The following is a 24,187-nucleotide window of genomic DNA, read 5'->3' as shown; positions in this document are numbered from 1 at the left end:
CAGTGAAAAGCAATTTTTAAAGGTCTATTTTAAAACAATGCATTATTTCTCTGAACAGACATATTTACTCTTGGGAGTTAAATTACATTGAAAAGACAAAATATAACTCCATCCACCTAAGTGTTAAAGTAATTGATATCTTATCCAGAAAACTTTTTTAATAAACATTACTAACCACAAATCCATTACTGAATATTTATTTATTTAGCAAATAAATCTTGATATTTTCATCAAGAGAAGACAGGATATGCTTATTGTATTACTTTATTATTATTAAAATACAACCATGCGAGAATAAGAATTATACAGAATTGCATCATTTCATTGGCATATATGAATAAAAATCTCAAGAAAAATCTTTATAAGTGAAAACATAATAATTCTGGGGTTGGTGAATTATTATTTGTTTTATATACTCTGACTATTCTGCATGAATCAAACTGGATTTTTCTTTAAATAAGAAAAATGGATAGCTACACTGCTAAAAAATTCAGTAATCTTTTCTCCATGAAACATAATACAATACAATTCTATTATAATATGGATTTAAGATTTTGGTAGGTATCACTATATTTCAAAAATAGCAAAGGATGCACAGTGTGTTCCTAAGGATGTATAAGTCTGGTTGTCCCACAAGGCAAATTTGAATTTTAACTTTCCTTCATCACTCTCATAGAGCTTATCAGGGCAATAGAATGGGTTTTTTTTCCCTCATTATAAATCACTAATTTATTTGGTTATTCAATAAAAATAAATTAAAAATATTTAAGGCTATATACATTTAAAAAAGACTTATTTTTATAGTTTTTCCTTTTGAATCTGTTTTTCATGTGGAAATCCCTGACAAGGGGGACTGTGAATTGGGAGCTGGCTAGAGAGAATACACCGCGTGGGGGATCTCTATCGTAAGATCTCTTCCTGCTCATCACTACCACTTCTGCCAGCTATTGCTGGGCTCACGGCACTGTCATGAGATCAAGGAGTAATGAATTCAATACTATCTAGGCTCGATGAAGGTGACCTGGAGTTGGGCAGAATTTCTGAGTTGGAGGTTTGTCTGCCAGCCCCTGCTGGGGGAATTAAATGTGTTAGTCTCCAAGTTTTAATGATAATAACTACTTATCCAGGAAAACTTTGATAGGTAGACTCCTCATCCAAGATCTCTGAGGTACGAATATTATGACCTTCATTGTTGACTGTTTATTTAGATGATCTCTATACTTTAGAAATTCTTACTACGGCTTCAATTTCTCTGGCTGCCATGAAAACTACTTAATTGTGTTCTATCTCTCATGGAGCACCAGTGTCTCTCCTGAAATGGTATCTTTCTGGGTGGGTCCAAACAAATGTGCATGAGAGCATCCATCTGTAATTGCCTGCAGAAGGACGAGTGAATGAGAGGGAGACGAGACTGTGCACAGACTCGCAGTATTCCTGAGGATCGAGTTGATTGCATATGGAGGCGTGTTTATTCAGTCACTAAGTTCACATGAATTCATTGTGTATATTGTAATTGGAGTAGTAAGCTGCTTACTTGTGTCGAGTAGACTCCCTCCATGTTCTGCGTGGAGTAGGGTTCAGTATCTGAAAGAGGAGCCGCACAACAAATGAGAGAAAAAGACACGAGATAATTTTGCAATATTGGGGGACCAGGCGGCAAGTCCCGAAGGACTTCCCCAGTGCTCAGGCCTCACCAAGCTTTTATTGATCTGGGATACCCCCATAGCATAGCCCTTAGGCAGGTGACCCCCTAGTAACAAGCAGACTAGCCCATCAGCAAGGATTTACATAATAATAAATGGGGGAGTAGTTTTAGCCACCACTGTCTGGACAAACAGAGGTGGCGCCTAGCTCCGAGCTTTGCTAGGGCTTCAAAGGCACCCAGCCTTGGTGGGGGGCGGTTTCGGGGGAGTTCTCTGTCTATGCTTATCAGATAGTGAAGGCAATAAACAGTTTCCCACAACTTGTTTTGATGTAGGGCAGTGAAGCAGTGACTTAGTTAGAATAAAACTCATTGATTCAACAAACAACAACCCCCAAGTCTCAGTGATCTACAGCAAGAGAATTTTGTTGTTTGCTCCTGTGGGTATTCAATGGGTGACCTTCCACATGTTCATTCAAGGATCCAAGCTTCTTCTGTTTTGTGGCTTCTTTAGTTTCATGGTCCTATCCACTTAGTCAGTGGCTAAGGAAAGAGAGCTCTGTATGGTAGGTATGGTAGGGTATTATGGGCCAGGCCTGGAAGTGGCACACATTATTTCTGTCCATATTCCATTGGCCATTATTTAGTCACAAGCCTTACATAACTGTAAGGAAGGCTGAAATATATTCTAGTTGCATGCATGAGGGGGAAAATAGTTTGGTAAACACCTGGTCAGTCTTTGCCATTTTTGGTGGCAAGGATTCTATTTCCAAATTGCTCCCGTGTCTGTTTTCTCCTCTATCATTCATTAGAGTCAGCCTTCCACTGCACAATTAGAACTTAGGTTTTAATTGAAAATATTCTTTAGAAGAGAGGAAAGATATAACCTGAAATATAAATTAATAAAGTCAGATCCTTTCTTAGGAGCAGGTATATTCTAGCACTGCCTAGAATAGCGTCTAGAATATATGTACTCAATAAGTGGTGAATATATGAATAGATGAACAAAATGCCCATCTTCATTGTAGATCCTCTTCTTGTCCTGAAGATCTTAGGATTCTGGTGTATGAAGAAAGGGAGAAGAGAAATGGAAGAATAACATAGAAAATCAGAGAGAGGGCTAAAACTATCTCCAATAACTAATAGAGAAGAGAGGATTTCTAGTGTTAAGATTCAAAAGGTGACTGGGTTCACAAACCAGCATTCTGTAAAGAGAAGCAATCTCAAAAGAGTGGCTCTAAGCTGGGCCAATGTGTATGGCAGGGATGGTTGGGGTGTATATATAAAGAAGCATCTACTCCATGAGGCAGCATGGGAAACTCATATAGGTGCCCTTGAGTCATCTAATATGCCACATAAATGAGCCTGTCACTGGCTCTGCTCAAGCCAGCAGAGTTGATTTCAAGTAGCTCTAGTCATGCAATCAGCCGCTGTATCCTCCTGCACCAGATTCCAAAACAGGACTCTTTCCTCACATGCCCACAGACACCTTTGGACACTGGGTATTTCTGAGTTCTGTGGAAGTTGAAACCAGACCAGAGGGAGAAGAAAATCCCATGAAAAGAATGGGGAAGAAAACTAGTGAATTTTCAGCGGTTCTCAATCTGTGGGTTGAGAACAATGAAAATACATCCTGCATATCAGATATTTACATTACGATTCATAACAGTAGCAAAATTACAGTTATGAAGTAGCAACGAAAATAATTTTATGGTTGGGGGTCACCACAACATGAGGAACTGTATTAAAGGGTCGCAGCATTAGGAAGGTTGAGAAGCACTGGATTGGATAGTTAACTGAAGAGACACTAAATGATTAGATGGGACTGAGACTCCCTATGATGAGATAGAATATATTTTTGATTCTGGGAAGACCAAAGATGAATATGTGCAGGTAAGAGAAAAAAAGAGTCCCATGTTTTAAACATCTGCTGTGTGATTGTCTAGTTACACCTGCTACATGATGATTTGTTGAAATATAAAACTGAATAAATTTTTTGGCAGGATAGAAGCTACTTAAATTCTATCTACAAGGTGGACAGAAGGAGAACCCTGGTTTTTGGGCAGTGCCAGAAAAAGGTGGTAGCTACTCTTCTAGGACCTATCTCTCTTGTGTGACTCACTTTCTAACTATTGCCCTTGGCTACTGAATACCTACCATACCTGCCACCTCCTGCATCAGATATCCAGATGCTAAAGATAACATTTCACCTGCTCTCTTCTTATGCTTTGTGCCTTCACTGACCTTGGAATTACCTGGGGAAAAGAAGCCATACTACTAAGACTGCGCCCCATACAGTTAGCAAGAGTGGTTTCACCATCATTCCAGCAATGGCTTTGGGGAGGACATTTTAATCATTTGCAACAGAGACAAGTAATGTCACCAGTGCAATAGCCTTGTTAGCTCAAAGTACAGGTTCTACGGAGCAAAGGACCTAATTAGTCCCAAAGAAATGGAAAAGTCTAGATTGCCTTTTCTATCTCCCCTCCTTCCTCCTGTGCCTTTCCTCTCTAGGTTCTCGTATAGCACTGTCATACTCCAGGAATTAGTCATTATAAAGTAATAGAAACAATCATTAATAACTTATAATTATCTTCTCTTCCAAAGTGTAAGTTCCTTTAGCATGAGTCATCTTGCCAATGGATCATAATTCATCTTGATAACAGCTTTGATAGAGTTACACAAGACATGAATCCGGCTCATTAATGTTATTATTGTTTTTAAACCATCAGTGACAACAGTGCTCCCCAAGTATTAATTAATTAATCTTCATGACTTCTCTGTGAAGCAAGTTACATGTAACTAAATTCATGCTCCCAGTAGAGGGTTGGCAAACTGGTGATCTCCTCCATGAATCTCTCTCATTACCAACAGAGTTGAGAATAACATGGAAATAGCTGAATTTGATTCATTTCCATGACACTAGATAGACATGACTTCTGTACGCTATTAATGTTCCCCCAACCCTCTGTAAGATATCCATGATAAAATAAAAAATGATTTATAACAATTAGCAAAGAATGTAAGTTCTAAAGCATTTTTCTCTACTTCCTGACAAAGTGTTCAAATGAAATAAGCATGAATGGTCATTATAGTACGCACTGTACTTTCTTCTCTTCCCTTTCTCTGCCCTCAAATTCTCATTGTTCCTTAGGGATTCACTATTTAATCATCACTGGTTAGATTATTTCCTGTGTTTCTTCTGAAGATCTAGAGGTGTAGTAGAACATTTTAAAAAGGACTCCATAGGATTTAAATTCAATGCTTCCATCACATCTCTGCTCCTATCAGATGGAAATAGTGTAGCTCAATGACAAGGACATGGGTTCAAATCCAAGGCCTGCTGCCACCTATTTGCTGTGCATCTTTGGAAAAAAGCTATTTGTTATCTTATTTGTTGTCTCTGATTGCTGTTTTCTTGTTTCTAAATGAGAATCATCTTACTCACTTCATAAGTTATGGAAATAACAAGAGGTAATGGATGTAGAATGCCTGGCATATGAAAGTGATCACTAATGGAATACATTATTAGTTCTATAAATCAGTGATGTGGCCTCTAAACCCTGAAAAAAGGAATAAAGGGGCCTTAGTAGGAGGATGTGATATTAGGTATGTACATTTAGAGATTTTGCTTAACATGCTATTTATTATTAAGAGCCATTAATTCAGTATATGAAAATCCCTGTCTTAATTCAGAATAACACTTGGTACATAGTAGGTAGTAAAATGTGTTTTTGGATGAATAAATAAAAGCAAGTGGCTTCCAAAGACAAAAAGGGGGAAAAGGAATTGTACTGGTGTTTTGTCCTCTGGGTACACTTGTCTGTCTACATCTCGTATGGCTACCACTGATCCAAGAATATAAGGCAAGAGGGAGATTTGGGGTGTGAGATAGATGGAGGAAGAAAAAGTAGAAATAGCAGGAACTGGCAAAAAATCTATCTTCAAGAAATACTATAATTATCTAGTTTATCGATGAAGGATACGGGGAAAGGGTAGTTTACTAATGGTTATTTTTTTATTTTAAAAATCTTAGAACTTCTAGGTTTTATTCCTTATCTTAAAATATAGGAACATGATGGCGCTAGGAATATTGCGCTAGACCCATACTGTTAGACCCACTTAAAACCTTAAAATGACTTTCAATTTCAACTTCTCAGCTAAAAACACCATACCCCTAAAACCAAAACAGAAATGGTTCTCTATTTATTTTTGTTCAATCCTTACCTGAGGATATGCTTAGAGAGAGGGAGAAGGAGGGAGAGAGAGAGTAAGAGAGAGAGAGAACAAAACATCTATGTGAGAGAGAAAAATTGCCCTGATTGGAAATCGAACAGACAACCTTTCAGTGCACAGGATGACACTCAACCAACTGAGCCACACCAATAGGCTTCTACTTTATTGGAAATAAAGTATCAACTGATAACTTGAAGATACTGAATTTTACCTGTGTAGATATATTCCACATATGCCGGATGAGTTTTTGTGAAAACCTCTTTTACTTTTTCAACTTTATCAGCTCTGATTTTTGTTGCAAATGGTGTGTACATAACTGAGAATGATTCTGCTCTGGTGATGGCTTCTTCAATCATGGCCTAAGGAGAAGCAAACAACCCATCAATAACAGCACATGACTTTTTAAGAATGTAAAATAATATAATTACCTTTATGGATGATTTAAAAATCTATATACTGTACTGCAAAGATAACATATATTGGTCTTGAATATTCATTAGAATGAAATTTTCATTAGTTCTGGAAATACTATTTCATATTAAGAAAACCAATTAAATGAAGAAAGTTTGTAAACAGACACTTCTGAACTGAGCTTGCTTTAAGATAAAAATAAAAATTCTATTTTCTAAGGTGTCATTTTTTACTTGATTTTAAAAAAATCAAATTCTTAAGTTTAACATAATTATCTTACAGACATTGATGAGCAATTTGTACTTAAAAAAAACTAATTGAAGTATCTAGATCTAAGTATTTTCTATAAATAACATGACAAACTAGACACATTTTTTCTTCTTCTTCCAATACCTGGGAAAGCCTTCTGGAACAAGAAAAACCTTCTCAACGTGCGCCCAGCAAAGCTTCCCTTCTAACCACATCACAAGAGCTGTTTGAGATGGATTTTGCTATTTAAGAATTTAATGATTTCTTTAATTTTTCTTTGCTCATATTACCATCCTATATAATAAAAGTAGTATGCAAATTGTACCCTTGACCAGGAGTCCTTCAGGGAGTTCAACCAGGGGGCGAGGCTGGCTGGGGAAAGGGAGGGAGTACCCGGCTGGCCACGGTCAGCCGCTAGGGACCCTACTAGTACATGAATGTCGTGCACTGGGCCTCTAGCTCTTTATAAAGCCTGCCATCACCCTGAACTTTCTGTTTTAAGTAGGCCCATTTTTATTTGAAACAGACCAAAAAGAAAGTTATGAGAAGTTTTTTTAAAAAAGGAATTTATTCCTTTCTTACAACTATTCCTTCTAATGAGGCTTGGACATTGAATTCAAAGTAGAAGTGTCTATAGTAATCTTATTTTTCTAAAATTAGCATAAAGGCATATTATAAAAATCTATATTAATGGATAGGAATAACTCTCCTAAGAGTGCCAACAACTAATAAGGAATAGTAATAGATCTGAATTTTCTAACAAAGAAAAACCATTTAACAAACAGCAATTTTTATTATTACAGCATAGTATTTGTAAACAAGTTTCTTATTAATATTAAAAGCAATGAGGAGTTGATTTTAAACCTGGAAGCCTAATTTAACTTGTTCATTGCCTACTCCATGCATCAGTGACTTCAAATGGCCTCTATGATCATCTATATTGTGTGTAAAAGAGCAGCTTTGAAGGAATTTTCTGGGTACAAAGGATCCTCCTTTCTCTGAGACTCAGATTAGAAAATGACATGAATTTGTAAATCCACATTTTAAATTTGTTGTGGGGCAAATGTCTGAATGGCTTCATGAAAGACCTTAACATTGCCCACAGCCCTGTCCTTTCCAAGTTGGAGGAACTGGAAGGAAACAAAGAATACAGTTGCCAAACCCAGAGCCAGCACTCAGATGGAAGTAGCAGGGGGTTGTGAGTGTGCGGCAGGGCTTGGATGCTCAGGCCTGGATGCCAACATGTGTAATATAGGCGGCAGATTTGGAATTCAGGGACGTGGATTACGGACTTAACCACGGTGTTTAGGCGCCAGGTTCTAGTCCTCCAGCAAAAATAAAGACTCTTTAGATTGTGTAGGAGAATTTCTTCAGATGAGTGCTTACATATGGTCGCTGCTGGAACCAATCCTGGGATGGCCTATCCAGACCCAAAAAGCAAGTAGCTGTACCTAGAGGCATGAGGAGTGTTGTGCTGAAGAGGGAAGCTGTTCTAGATCTCAATTCGAAGGTCACAATCTGACCTTGCTGCCTGTGTAAACTATTAATTCTGTATCAGTTTTCTGGGGCTGCCATAACAAAGTATCATACTTATTTTTATAGTTCCCGAGACTGGAAGTTCAAGATTAAGGTGTTTGCAGGGTCGACTTCTCAGGTCTTTCTCTTCTGCATGTAGATTGGGTGTGTAGCTTCTCCCTGTGTTTTCATCTGTTTTTTTCTTCTGTGTATCTGTACTCTAATCTCCTCTTCTACAGTATTAGACACCAGTCATGTTGGCTTAAGACCCCTCCAAAGATCTCACTTTAACTGAATCATCCTATTTGAAAATACAATCCCAATCCTCCAAGCAGAGTTAGGATTTAAGCATAAGAATTTACGGGGACACACTTCAGCCCATACCAGTTCCTAACACCCAAACAGATTTTCTGAATACCTTGGTGAAGGATATTTTGCTTTAAGTTCTGGATCAAAAATTTTAGTGAAGGGACTTAATTCCCTGGTTTTCTCCCAGAAAGACATTAACAGTATCGCAGCAAGCCCAGGATAGAAGAAAACAGTCTCTCCCTTTCATTTCTCTTCCAACTGCTGGAAGATTAAGTGACTTCTGCAGGGTAGCTTTGCTAAGCCATCTCACAGCAGGGACAGTAAGACTCGTGCCCAAGAGCCTACACCAGCCTTTTTTTGCAAGTGGCAGAAGTGTGGTTTTTGTGTGGCAGCTTGATCTGCTCCTTTAAGGCACTATATTCTTGGCAGGATGCTCAAGGCATTGCATGGAGGTTTTCACAGGGCTCTCCACGTAGGAGGGGATGTGCTGGAGCGCAGCCTCCCTCTCTTCCCTCAGAGCCAATAAAAATGGGCTTCTTTTGTGGCTTCTGCCCTCTATCTTGAGGATGGGTAAGGAAGTATGTGAGTGAGCAGAGTGTGTAAGGAAGGATAAGAATTGAATTCCCCATAGAGATACTTTCTCAAAGGAAATTATTATAGCTCCTAGAAGAAATACTGAAAAATAGAATAGAAATGAGAATATAAATTACCCTTTAACCGGATCTTGACACATCCTTGTTGTGTTTTAATGTATAACATTTTTTCATTCTTCTGGAGACAAACAATCTTGAGGCTTTGAACCTGGCTCACATTGCTCTGGCAAAGGAATATATATATTTCTGGTACATTATGGAATAACTCCTTAATGAAACAACTTTGAAAAAATTTAGCTTTATTAAAATCATGGAAATTTTTGGTTAGAAACCAAAATATCAGGTTTTCATTTTGTGATGGTAATATTTAGTTGGGCTTGTCTTTCATGAAGAGTCTGTTACATGCATGTTGAAATACTATTTCCTTCATCCTCATAAAATCCATGCAAGTAGGTATTCCTAGTGAATGAATATTATGATTGTTTTGTTTTATTTTCAAAATTAACTTCAAAGGAGGCTAGATTTGCAAGGTTCTGAGATGGGAACCTTTAATATTTAGTGGCTAATATGGATATTTGTTATTACATTAATAATAACACAATTTTAGCCCTAGCTGGTTTTGCTCAGTGGATAGAGTGTCAGCCTGTGGACTGAAGGGTCCCAGGTTTGATTCTGGTCAAGGGCATTTGCCCAGATTGCAGGCTAGTGGGTGTGCAGGAGGCAGCCAATCAATGTTTCTCTCTCATTATTGATGTTTCTATCCTTCTTTCTTCCTCTCTGAAATCAATAAAAATATATTTAAAAATAAAATAAAATAATGATACAATTTTGGATGATGACTAGAATTATCTAGAAAATGGAAATAAATTTTGTGAGCAATACTTTTAAATTAATCTTTTTAAATATATGTGGGTTGAATTTGGATGACTTTATTTTTTTTTTGAAATTTAGATTAACCTGAGGAGCAAATTTTTCTAAAGAACAGAATATCTTACCTTGAGATTTCCTTATAAGCCTGTAACATTTATGCAATAGCCAGAATTGACATTTTTATGACAATTTTATTAATATAAGTATGTCAGAATAATATATGTAATAATTGAATGCCTCCCATACCTTATGATCAACATTTTAAGGCTGAAATATTACCTTGGATTTATAGTTCTTTTATTAAGCAAACTTCATCATAAATTCTGTATTTTTCTAATGTAAGGGAATATTTGGCAGTTTGCCATTACATTTATCAGCCCAGTGATGTGAAAATTATATTTTTATGCAGTTTAAGGTATTTAAGTTTTTATTTGCATTTATTAGCATTGTCTAGAAACAACCAAAGATTGTATATACAGGTAACTTGTATGTAGCAAAGTAAACAATTTTTAAAATATAGCTGTTTTGAATTCTCTACTTTGCAACCTGCCCTGTTTAAAAATAGTCATAATAATATTATTTTAAATTCTGAATTATGTAATTTACTTTAGTTTTTCAGTGAATGCTATATAATTTTGGAATATATATATATATATATATATATATATATATATATATAGTGGTTCTCAACCTTCCTAATGCTGTGACCCTTTAATACAGTTCCTCATGTTGTGGTGACCCCAACCATAAAATTATTTTCGTTGCTACTTCATAACTGCAATTTTACTACTGTTATGAATCATAATGTAAATATCTGATATGCAGGATGTATTTTCATTGTTACAAATTGAACATAATTAAAACATAGTGATTAATCACAAAAACAATATGTAATTATATATGTGTTTTCCTGTGGTCTTAGGCGACCCCTGTGAAAGGGTTGTTCGACCCCCAAAGGTGTCGCCACCCACGGGTTGAGAACCGCTGATATAGAGTGTGTGTGTGTGTGTGTGTGTGTGCGTGTGTGTGTGTGTGTGTGTCTGTCTACACTACTGTCCACTGTCCAGTCTGGTTAGGGTTAGGGTTAAGGTTTTAATTATCCATTAGGCGAATAACTTCAGCATTTAATGCCTAAAATTTACCCTGCATTTATTTTTAATCACTTATATTTTGCAGCAAAATTTTATTTCCAGGTTCTTTCAGCACAGAACTAAGGAGATATGAGGTATTTTAAAATCACTCAACTTTATAACCAAGGAAGCTGGGAGTGGTAAATTCTGTTGACATACCTGAAGTCACACAATTAGAGGTGAAAGCAAGACAAGAACCCAAGTCTCCTAAACCAATGCTTCCTCCTACCCTGAGCAACTTTTCATCCTTCTAATTAGATTGTAAATTCCTGGGAGCATCAGGTAAGTACTACTTCTCTTTTTCTTTTTCTATGACGATGCTCATCCTGTCTTCAAAGACAGCAGTTTGACTCTAACACTAACAGAGAAACAAATGAATCACATCACATCCAACCTAAGCCAGGTCAAGATCCTCTTCACAAATTAATCCACACACAAAACAGAATATTCGTCCTTCACAGCTACTGGTCACAATAACACTGTTTAGTCCACCAGCCACTCCTTAGATGTAGGATACGCTATCAGTTCGCATGCCTGTCTCAAAGGGAAACATTTACAGAAATTAGATGAGTGGCTTCTTGATAGGGAAACTTAAATGATGTGCTTGGGTTGGTGTAGCTTAGTGACAAAGCACATTTAATTTATAAATAGAATTTACAGTACGCTCTTGTTCTAAAGACTCTGAATAATTTTCTGCTTGCGCATTAGAGAAACACCAGCTGATAGAAATTCAGGGTTGTCAGTGTGGGTTTCAGCAGCCTCCAGACTCTTCAGGATGCCACAGAGCTTTTTATTCTTGACGATTTAAGATGACTCACCAAAAGGTATCACAGGAATAAATAGCTACATTACTGCAATTACTTCATAAGCACAACTCGGTATTACTAGTGAGTTTTAGGCTCTGTGTTTAGTGGTAAATGTTAGCAAAGTTTAGGACCCATTTTGTCGTCGTGCATTCCAGCTCTTTACTCTGTTTAGTTAGTTGAAGTTAGGTATCCATTTCCCTAACTGTATGTTGTTTTCTGATTGCATTGCTTGACTGGTGGTTTTGGATTAGGGTATGGCTTGCTGGTGTAAACAGCTGATTAACGATGGTAGGGTTGGGACAAGAACCTGATGATCTGGTCCCCCACTTGTAATGCTTTTTCCACAAAGCATCTGTTTTATCTCTTGGGCTACGATGCAGATTACTGAGTGGAAAAGCCAAGGATGACCTTGAAAAAGTGTATATTGGGGAAGTCAAAAGAATTCAAGGATGCTTTCTTTGAAGACAAGATGTAGGTTGCATGGACTTTCTGCCATTAGAAAGCAACCTGCCCTTGTACTCTGCCTATGTAAACTTCATTTAATTCATTGATGAATCTGTAAAGCTCATTTGTTAATTAAATGAGGGGTCACTGTGCATTGGGTAAGTGCTGTGGATAAATTATTCTGTTTAATTGTGAAGGCAATACTAGAAAAATAAGCATTGTTATCCCATTTTACAGATGAGAAAAACGGAGTCTTTGTATTAAACAATATGCAGTATTTCACATGGCTGCTTTGTGTCAGTGCTTTTTCGGGATTCAAATCAGTTCTATCTCACTCAGAGTCTCATGCTTGGAGCTATTTATGTTGTGGGGATGCAAAATGCCGTCCACAGCCCTGTCTGGCACTAAAAGAAGATTTCGAATATAGGAAGCACTCCTTTATAAAGCGTCACAAAGCAGAAATGGAATCCTTAGCAGAAGATGTACTAAAGGAGCCTCCCAATGAGGGAACTGTTCACCTTGGAAGCCAGTAGCTCTATGGCCCTGATGGTGCACAGACCAAGGAGGGATGACTGTCTGGAACCCAGGAGGAGCACTGCTGTGCCATGTAGAAAAGCGCCCTTACAGTGCTAGCGTCTAGTGCTCAAAGTTTGTCTTAGGTGTATTCCCAGCTCCCAAGATGTCTTTTCTTCTTCGGGTTTCAGCTTTGCTTGGCAACCAGATACCTCTTCTTTTTCTTTATTATCTCTCTCATTTGCTTGCAATTAATCTCTCCCAGGCTGTGGCTCCTCCTAGAGGACTTTTAGAAGGCAACAGATTGCAGGAGGATGCCATTAAGGGGCAGATGTCCTCCTATAACTGACTTCCTATCATCAAGATGTCTCAGCCATAGCCAGTTTTTCTCAGTGGATAGGGCATCAGCCTGCAGTCTGAAGGTTCGTCCCGGGTTCAACCTTGGTTGCAGGCTCCTCCCTGGCCTGGGCCCTGGTTGGGTCTCCTGCAGGAGGCAACCAATTGATGTGTTTCTCTCACATCCATATTTCTCTCTGACTTTCCTTCTCTCTAAAAATCAATGGGAAAAATATCCTTGGGTGAGGATTAAAAAAATGAAAAGGTGCCTCAGAATGGGGATAAATGAAATGGGAGAGAAATGAAATGAAGTGCTTTCTTCAAGAGACCTGCCACTACACTTCCAAGTTGTTGGTGTCCGTCTTCAGTTTTATCTGATTTGTGTCTTATATACAAATGTTAAAGCAGGCCAAGCCCCACCTCATTAAGAATGGATAAAACGAAGACTTGTCAAGCTTTTTTAAAAATTTATTTTTATGTTTTTAAATTTTTTTAATTTCTTTATTGATTAAGGTATTACATATGTGTCCTTATCCCCCCATTAACCCCCCCCCCCCGCCCCAACTCATGCTCTCACCCCCTGTTGTCTGTTAGGCTTATATGCATGCATACACGTCCTTTGATTGATCTCTCCCCAACCCTCCCCTACCTTCCCTCTAAGGCTGCGGTTCTCAACCTGTGGGTCGCGACCCCTTTGGTGGTTGAATGACCCTTTTACAGGGGTTGCCTAAGACCATCCTGCATATCAGATATTTACATTATGATTCATAGCAGTAGCAACATTACAGTTATGAAGTAGCAACGAAAATAACTTATGGTTGGGTCACAACATGAGGAACTGTATTTAAAGGGCCAGAAGGTTAAGAACCACTGCCTAAGGTTTGACGGTCTGATCAATGTTTCTGTCTCTGGATCTGTTTTTGTTCATCAGTTTATGTTCATTATATTGCATAAATGAGTGAGATCATGTGGTATTTTTCTTTCTCTGACTGGCTTATTTCACTTAGCATAATGCTCTCCAGTTCCGTCCATGCTGTTGCAAATGGTAAGGACTCCTTTTTTACTGCAGTGTAGTATTCCATTGTGTAGATGAACCACGGCTTTTTAATCCACTCATCTACTGATGGGCACTTAGGCTGTTTCCAAATCTTAGCTAGGGTAAATTGTGCTGCTATGAACATAGGGGTGCATATATCCTTTCCAATTGTTGTTTCTAGTTTCTTGGGATATATTCCTAGAAGAGGGATCACTGGGTCAAGTGGGAGTTCCATTTTCAGTTTTTTGAGGAAACTCCATACTGTTCTCCACAGTCACTGCACCAGCAGTGCACGAGGGTTCCTTTTTCTCCACATCCTCTCCAGCACTTGTCGTTTGTTGATTTGTTGATGAAAGCCATTCTGACAGGTGTGAGATGGTACCGCATTGGCATTTTGATTTGTATCTCTTGGATGATTAGTGACTTTGAGCATGTTTTCATATGTCTTTCAGCTTTCTGTATGTTCCCTTTCGAAAAGTATCTATTTAGGTCCATTGTCCATTTTTTGATTGGGTTGTTTATCTTCCTTTTGTTAAGTTGTATGTGTTCCCTATAAATATTGGCAATTAAACCCTAATCAGTGATAACATTGGCAATTATGGTCTCCCATACAATGAGCTTTCTTGTTGTTTTGTTGATGGTTTCTTTGCTGTACAGAAGCTTTTTATTTTGATGTAGTCCCATTTGTTTATTGTCTCTTTAGTTTCCATTGCCTTAGGAGCTGTATCGGTGAAGATATAGCTTCGGCATATGTATGAGATTTTGCTGCTTTTGGATTCCTCTAATATTTTTATGGTTTCTTGTCTTACGTTTAAGTCCTTTATCCATTTTGAGTTTCTTTTTGTGCATGGTGTAAGTTGGTGGTCTAATTTCATTTTTTTTGCATATATCTGTCCAATTTTCCCAGCACCATTTGTTGAAGAGACTGTCTTGACTCTATTGTATGTTCTTGCCTCCTTTGTCAAATATTAATTGAGCATAGTGGTTTGGGTCAATTTCTGGATTCTCTTTTCTATTCCATTGGTCTATATGTCTGTTCTTGTGCCAGTACCAGGCTGTTTTGAGAACAGTAGCTTTGTAATACAGCTTGATATCTGGTATTGAGAGCCCTCCTACTTTGTTCTTCATTCTCAGGATTGCTGCAGCTATTCAGGGTCTTTTTTAAATTCCAGGTGAATTTTTGGAGAGTTCGTTCTAGGTCTGTGAAATATGCTGTTGATATTTTAATGGGATGTGCATTGAATTTATAGATTGCTTTGGGTAGTATGGACATTTTAATGATGTTGATTCTATCAATCCATGAATATGGTATGTTCTTCCATCTGTTTATGTCTTCCTCTATCGCTTTTTTCAGTGTCCTGTAGTTTTCTGAGTAGAGGTCTTTTACCTCCTTAGTTAAGTTTATTCCTAGGTATCTTTTCTTTTGGTGCAATGGTAAATGGGATTTCTTTTTTCTTCCATCATGCTTCTTATCATGTTTGCCACACTTGTATGTTTGGGCTTGAAATAGTCCTTGTAAGGTTTTCTGGATGTCATTGGCTCTCATAGGCTGACACTTCTGCTTTAGACTGCACTGTATGAAATAGCACATGCTTTCTTGGATGGAAATAGGTTAGTTCAATAGTTACTTAAGATCCTGAGAAAAAGTAAATCATGCCATATGTTAAAGGCTGACATTTAAAATGCCAAAGTCTCATTATATGGAAGAGGGAAGGTTATGAAAAAGAAAATGATCCAACCAGGAACTGCAGTACAGGCAGAGCATCAGGCAGTCTTTAATAATTAGTGAGGGAAATACAATCATATGAGTTCAAGAAAAGAGGAGAATTTATTTTTTATTTTTTTAACTTAAATTCTTTATTGTTTAAAGTATTACATAAGTCTCCCTTTTCCCCTATTGACCTCTCTCCGACCGCTCCCACCCTCTGGCACAAGCCCTCACCGCCACTCCCCCCTGCCCCCCCCCCGCCCCTCTCCCCCGCCCCCCCGCCCCTCCCTCCCACCCTCCCTCCCCCGCCACCATCTGTGTCCATTGGTTATACTCATATGCATGAATACAAGTCCTTTGGTTGATCTCTTACCCTCTAACACCCCCCCCCCCCCATCGCCCCCCAGCCTTCCCTCATAGGTTGAACAGTTTGTTCGATGCTTCTATGACTCTGGTTCTATTTTTGTTCATCAGTTTATGTTGTTCATTATATTCCACAAATGAGTGAGATCATATGATATTTATCTTGAGGAAAATTTATTTTTAATTGGTGTACAATACCATCAAAAAGATGGCTAAATATAAATAAAAACATTAAAAGCTTTGAGCTTTACAAACTATCTTATACCTGGGTGAACACAGCTTAAAAAAAATTCTTAATTTCATGGAATAGTTATTCCATATCTCCAATTGCTCAAATAAGTGACTTCAATTTCTCTGCAAGCTTGTAAATCAATAACCCGTAAAAATCTATGGAAAATATGAAAGTTAACCAGAGAAACCTCTAAAGTTGATTTAAATCATAACACTTCTTGATTTTCATATGAAAACAAAACAAAGAAGGAATCAACATGTTCACAAATTTAAACTGAAGAGCAAATCCTCTACCTAAACAAAATAACCTCCTGGCAACCTAGCCGAATAGCCTTAGGACTCTTGGGAATCAAATAACTGTACCTGAATTTGCTCAAGTAAAAAATGGCCTAAATTGCCTTACATCTCTGAAATCCATATCATTCTCAAATGAGAGAAAATGAAAAGAAATTTAGAGGTTACTTTTATCCTCCCTTAACAATCGTCAGAAACCCAAAAGCTTTTTAGGAGCGGCCGGGGAGGAAAAGTTGGCTGTTTAAATGGTGTGGGGTTCCTCTATCACCTACTGATAATGACTGCAAAACCAAACCAGCACCATTTAAGCAACAAGTAAATATTTCTCAGGAGAGGTTGAAAATTAATTTTTTTGCTTGATATGATGTCACCATTTTCGATGGAGCTTGAATGATCAATTTGCAAATAGAGGGCTAATGTACACGGGAAGTATGCTGCTCCCTGCAGGGCACATCCAGAGGCACTGTCTCCAAATTCAAACATTATCTGGATACCTGACTGCTTTAGCAGGAGACAAAGCCCTCTATTTTTGTGACAATTGGGGCTTCAAAGGCAGACAACCTCTGCAAAGGTGGCACTGTGTCTAAAATTCACATGGAGGTGAAGTAATTAAATGTTGGGCTCAGTTTTGAAAGAAGGCTTTGGCCCCTGGCATGTCCATGTGTGGTTGAGGATTAGGGACAGTGTGAGGAGAAGGGAGGGATGGGTCAGGTAAAAAGCAACCTCACTTACTTGACAGACTGGGAAAATCAACATCACCAAATATATAATAGTAGTAAAATGTACACATGAGTTTAATATGAGTAGGGTTCAGGTGCTTTCCTCTATCCCTCCCTCCTTCCCACCCTCCCTCCCTCTTTCTCCATCTTTCCTTTCCTCCCTTTCTTTCTGCCTTCCTAATGCCAGGGACACTCACAGAACATCAACAGAAGAACTACACAAAACTACACAAACAGGAAATAATGTCATGGTCACTATCTCATTCACGGGAACACTCACCCTTGGATCAAATACATGCCTACATCTTTCACTTAAAAGTGAACCTCCCCTACTGGCATACCACCTCAAATAGCATCAAAGCAAAATGAAACATAAGCAGCATTTAACAACACTGGTAACCATGGAAACATACCATTAAAGAACATATAAACAGGAATGAATAATTAGATGAGAAATTCATTTCTACATTTATCTTTTTCCAATGCCCAGGAAAAGCAGCTCTTTTACCTCTTATTTAAATGTGGACACTTCCTTTTTAGTCTGTCTTCTAACTGAAAAATATGAGAATTTATAGATTGAGAATTTTAATATTTCCTAGCTTAATGAACAAATCTCTTTGTAGGCAAGTGACTAAAAAATCTTGCAATTCTCATTGTTGCCTAGATGTAACACTGAATGCAAGAAAGTCTCTTGAAGCAGCCAAGGAGTTTGCTTAGGCGATGGGAGATGTGCAGGCAAACGTGACTTAATAGCCAGGTGAGGAGGGGAGAACAGTTGTCAACCTTTAAAAATAGGAAGCACAGGTTGCCTGGGAAGGCTGAGGGGATAATCTGGGGCTTATGCATTTTCTCACGTGTATTGTCAGGTAGGCAGCATCACCTGTGCAGGACATCTGACACTCTACCTTTCCACTTAGGGAATGCTAAATTGACCATTAACTTTAAAAGAATTTTTAACGGCCTTAGAGACCCTCTAGCCCACGGCTGTGCATCAGAGTCCTCTAGTTGGGGAGAAGTAGACATATACAGTTCTCAGGATCTCACCCAACTCTGGGAATCTACTATTTTAAATATTTTCCCAAGTGACTATGATACAGTTGGTCACTAGGTATATTTGAGAACCGTAGTCTGAGGCTAACTTCCTCATCATATCGAAGCAGAAACTGAAGTCTAGAGCAGTTGTAGATTGAGTTTCTGGATTCAATTCCTCCTCTGTATAGGAATGTGATATCCACACCTTTGTCATAGCTTTGTAGTGAGTAGATGAATCTTACCCCTTGCCACTGGGCTTGGCCACATGGCTTGCTTTGGCCAATGGGCTGTTAGAAAGCATAGTGTGAGCAGAGGTTGGAATGTGCTTATATAGTTTTGCTTTCTCTCTTAGACTTCTGCGTTTTTCCATAAGAAGAAGAGACATCAGGTAGACATTGGTCAAAGGAGGACTAGAGGCCTCTTAGTAGCTTAGAACTAAGCCTAGTCAAGCCCAGGCAAGACCATCCTAGATAAATCAATTCCAAGGCAACCAACCTGTTTATTATTAGAAGTCACTGAATTTTAGAGAGATTTGTTACACAGCATTACTGTAGCAGTAGCTGACTGATACAGAAATGAAGTGACTTATTCAAAAAAGAATTCTAGCATAGGAATTAGAAGTTACATCTTGTGAATCTCAGGCCTGACCTCTTTCTACTGCTCATATTTATTTTGCTTCATTTCTTTCACAGAATTAAGCACAGGTATCCATTGCTTCCATAAGATCCTTCTTCTCAACATACATTCCCTATATCCCAAAACATTCTGTCACTGTTCCTCATTAGAGCTTGCATGAGTTCTGTCACCAGAGTTTACCTCTTTGATCTTATTCCTTCAGGATTCTGTTTTCATGTTTCCAAAGAGACTAAGAAGTCTTAAAAGAACTAATTCCCATAATTCTGTTCAGGCTTCACCAATGAATGAGTTAAAAATTCCCAGATAAAATTCTTTTGCATGAAATCATAGAGACTCAATGCCAAATGGTGGGAATGTAAACATGATACATGGCAATTGATAGGGAAAGGTTTTTAGGTGAATGTTTTAGTATTTCTCAAATCATATCTAATGTAAGTACTACAGGTGAGGCAAAAGTAGATTTACAGTTGTTTGTATGAAAAATAATACAATAATTAATAAATAACACTACAAAAATAAACTCTATTTCCTGTACTCACAACTGTAAACCTAATTTTGCCACACTGTGTATAATGCCTGCTTGTTTTCAGACACTCTGTGTCCAAATATTTTATAAACTCTATGTCTGACAAGGACAAATAAATAAATAAATAGACTTTAAATATACACTGTTAAGAGAAATGGCTCATGTGGTATTTCTATTTTGTTCCTTTCGGTGGAAAAATTTTTCATGTGGAAGAAAATCTTTAGAGAGAACACATTTTTCTTCTCCAGAACATGTAGGTGTTTTATTAAAGCTAATAAAATTTTTTTCTGTTTCCTTGACCTTACTTTGCCTGTCATTTCATGCTGACGATTTTATTTTTATTCTGAGGTTGAGATATCATTAATTTTCACCATGTAAATGAGTAATATTGGGATGATTTTGCAATATCAAGAAGAAGAAAAAAGAACTGAAGCAAAAAAGTTAGAATTAATTATCAGTATAAGGAATCAACTTACGTTCAGTTTTAAGTTATACTACACCCTTCTCTGGTTGGTGCAGAGAAATCCATTAGCTTGCTGCTCCCTTGATTGCCACATTTGAAAGAAGCTAATAGCTAAGACCTTTGGATTTTCATCGAGACACTAGTGATCATGGAAACCAATGAGACAAAGACTCTTGGAATTCTATACCCTTCTCCAAATAGTCTGATGAATCCCACACTCAACTAAAGCACAAAAACTGTCCACAATTGTAAACTTACACACACGCACACACACAGAAATATTTGTGGAATACAAATAAGCACTGAATTTGAAAATTACAAATAAAACAACTATTCCAAAATATTCTAAACATTATTGGTTTGAGCTTTATGTCAAACCAATATTTAATGTAGTTGATTTATTCATTTGACAAATATGTATTGAGCTATTTTTGCAGTTCAGTTTGATGAAAAAAAGTGGAGAAAAACATGTACAGAAAAAGAGATTAAGAAGTGGTGTCTAATTTAAGTACCAGTTGTTTTTTTTTCATAAATATTCTGTCAGAAAACATATATGTTCCTTCAAGACATATATCAGTGATGCCTATTTTGTTCAGTGATGCATTCCCAACACACTGCACAGTGCCTAACATATCGTCATTAATAAGTGCTAAGTAAATATTTGCTGAATGAGTATGATAACAAATGCAATTTGAGAGCAAAGAAAAAAAGGTATCTACTAATTTAAGAAGCATCTGGAGACACAGGATTGGAAAGGTTTCAAGTTTGAATGACTACAGTGCAGTTCCATCACATGGCACTAACATTCTGGGTGCTATTTTTTGCTTTAAGTGCTGAAAGCAGTAAATGTCTCTTGCTAGGCCCAATATCAAAGAGAAGAAGGGCTGCTGCAAAGAGAATGAGTCGTGCAAGAGTCTTAACTCATGGTTGTGAACCCCTGAAAGTCAAGTAAGGGCTTTAGGGGCCCAGAGATGACACCATCTTCTTCAAGGATGCGGCTGGGGAAAATCTTGTTTCTTGGTGCAGCCAACACCTGAGTTTGTCCTTTGAGAATAATTACATCAAAGAAGTATTCCTTGTTGGTGAGCCCTTTTTGGAAACCATATATGCCATTGATATCTTGAAGATGGTGAACATTTCAATGCCAAGTACAGCTTGATTGGATGGGAAGTCTTGGTATTCTCTGCACAGATGGACAACCTGTGAAGTTGGCACTGCCTCAGCCTTTGGAAAGAGGCTCCACATGTCAGGCTTTCTACATGGGTCTGTGTTGGTGTCAGCAACCCTTCCAACAATCCCCAAAGGGGTCTTTTACTGCTGTGAAAGTCTTCAGCTTCCTCAGAGCCAAGAACTCAAATCAGTGCCACTTCAGTAGATCTTTGTCAAGATACAAGAACACACACCACTTGGTTCTTGCCTATTAAAGAAGTTTGTTGGCAATCAGAGAGGAAATTTAGAAATAATTTGGTTAATTCTTTCTTTTTATTTTAGAAAATATATTTTTATTGATTTTAAAGAGGAAGGGAGAGGGAAAAGAGAGCTAGAAACATCTGTGATGAGAGAGAGTCATTGATCAGCTAACTCCTGCATGTCCCTCCCTGGGGATCGAGCCCGTGCAGATGCCCTGACTGGGAATTGAACCGTGATCTCCTTGTTCATAGGTTGATGCTTGACCACTGGCCAGCTGGTTAATTCTTTTAAAATGTTTAAGTGCCCATCAGTAGATGAATGGATGAGAAAACTGTGGTACATCTACACGATGGAATACTATGCTGCTCTAAAAAGGAAGGAACTCTTACCATTTGCATCGTCATGGATGGAACTGGAGAGCATTATGCTAAGTGAAATAAGCCAGTCAATGAAGGAAAAATACCGCATGATCTCACTCATTCATGGATAATAGAGACCATTATAAACTTTTGAACAATAATAGATACAGAGGCAGAGCTGCCTCGACAGATTGTCAAACTGCAGCAGGAAGGCCGGGGAGGGTTGCGGGGCAGGAGGTAGGGGGGTAAGAGATCAACTAAAGGACTTGTATGCATGCATAGAAGCATATCCAGTGGACATAAGACATTGGGGGATAGGGGAGGCTAGGGGACTGTCTAGGGCGGGGGGATAAAATGGACACATATGTAATACCCTTTGTAATACTTTAAGCAATAAAAAAAAAAAAAAAAAAAAGAAAACCCATTTTAGAACAAATTCATAATGAGTTCATTCCAGGACGAGTTTTTATTTTTTTTTCATGGCTGATATCTTAGTTAGATAAAGTAGACAAATCTTTTGATTGACATACTGAATTAACAATTAGAGATGCTGCTGAAAAATACTATGAGCTTGTTTTTGGTCAAGCTGCCTCTTCAAATGAGGTGGCCAGAGTCAAATAACAATATGAACTTTCCAATACTAGGGGTGAGGCTGACAAAGTCTAGAGAGTTTCTAGCTACAAAAATCTATAGAAGCCTAGCAAATAGCTTATGTCTTATAAAGGTCCCTTTTTGTTTAGATGGCATTAACATTGAAACACATTGCTGACATAGACAGTGTTGATGATAAAGATTTAACAAAAATAAATCTCGTTGACTTGAGGACAAAGGAATGATGTAATATGAATTTTGGTGTTATTTATTTATTTACTTATTTATCCTCACCCAAGGGCATTTTTCCCATTACTTTTTAGAGAAAAAGGAAGGGAGGGAGGGAGAGAAGAAAAGAGAGAAGGGGGGGCATTGAGATAACGCATAGATTGGTTGCCTCATGCAAGCACCCTGACAGGGGCTGGGGATCAAACCTGCAACCCAGATATGTGCCCTTGACCAGGAATCAAATCTGCCGCCCTTTGGTGCAAGGGCTGGTGCTCTAACCATTGAGAACACCAGCCAGGCCGAATTTTGTGTTTTCTGATGCCTGCCTACCCATAGGAGATATTGTGAACTAGAGGAGTTCTGACTCCATTTGTTATTCAAAACTTTGTGAATCAGGGTTTTAGCTCTATTGCCATTAAAATGAAATGCTGACAGTGATGAGATGTCAAATATATTTCAATTTTTTATTCCAGAAAACTTGCACAACCCTCTCACAAGAGTGAGAAAGCCAGAATAATCTGTAAATGCTGCTTTGGTGTTCTGTGTGCAGGAGATCAATTTTCAATGCAGTGAGATAAAAGGTAAACATATTTTTCTCTGTGTATGTGTTTATGAGTATTGTTTCTAGGTGGATGCCTGCAAATTGAATCAGATTCTCAGAGGGGTTTGTGATTCAGAAAAGAAAAAAGAAAAGAAAAAATTTAACAGAACAATTAAGGTGGGGAATGAGCTTATCAGGAAGCTTGCCTGGGTAGAGAGAGGAGGAGAGGAAGGGAGAGAGGGAGGGAGGGAGGGAGGGAGGGAGGGAAAGACAGAGGCGTGGGGGCATCGATGTGAGACAGACACAGATTGGTTGCCCCACGCATGCACCCTGACAGGGATGGGGCTCCTCTGCACTCATTGCATGGAGTTCTGCAACAAAATTAGCTGCTATCGCCTTTTCTCACTCCACTTTGCTGAGTGGTGCAGACCAGAGTTAGCTCTGCTACTCACATGGCAGGAGATAAAGCCACACAGAAGATAACCCGGAGCATGGCTGAAAATGAAGGCTGGAAAGCAGGGAAGGGAGACAGGAGTGGAAGAGCAGGGAGTCTTGTTTGTTTCCCGATGCATTAAATCTAGGCCTGGATCTAAGGGGCAAAGGGCTTGGGAGGTGGATTAGAGTTTACTATAAAGTTCTTCTTGGAATAATATTATTATTTTAAGAAGCAATATATGAGTACACACGGGACACTGCTTTAAAATAGCTAATTCTTAGCTTGAGTAGGGCTTTCCATTTTGTGAATTAGTTCAGAATTGTGATGAAGTCTCCAGTCTTTGAGAAAAGTGTGGCTGATAACAGAAGAAGGGAATCAGCTGCAGAGGCATGTATGCAAGTACAGTCTCCTGACAAGTTATTTCCAACCCTCTCTAGCTCTGACGAGGTGACACTATTATAGAATAACATGTGCAAACACTTTTATTCAAAGCGATATATCCCAGTGTGAGCTGTCATATAGTGTAGAGATTTATGCCCTTCTTTTCTTGCTGAGTGGAT

The 24,187-nt window shown here is 38.2% G+C and overlaps 1 protein-coding gene across 1 annotated transcript in view; it reads right to left on the bottom strand.

The window, feature by feature from the left end:
* The window catches only part of SPATA16 (spermatogenesis associated 16), a 200,709-nt gene that overhangs the window by 58,526 nt on the left and 117,996 nt on the right, over positions 1 to 24,187 (bottom strand). The window contains 1 exon segment of the mRNA XM_036352620.1: positions 6,090 to 6,237. Coding sequence (XP_036208513.1) covers positions 6,090 to 6,237 — 148 coding nt within the window.

This window comes from Myotis myotis, unplaced genomic scaffold (assembly GCF_014108235.1).
Source record: "Myotis myotis isolate mMyoMyo1 unplaced genomic scaffold, mMyoMyo1.p scaffold_m19_p_2, whole genome shotgun sequence".
NCBI classification, from domain to species: Eukaryota; Metazoa; Chordata; class Mammalia; order Chiroptera; family Vespertilionidae; genus Myotis; species Myotis myotis.
Note: the sequence above shows the minus strand (reverse complement) of the source record. Positions and strands in the feature narration are given on the sequence as shown.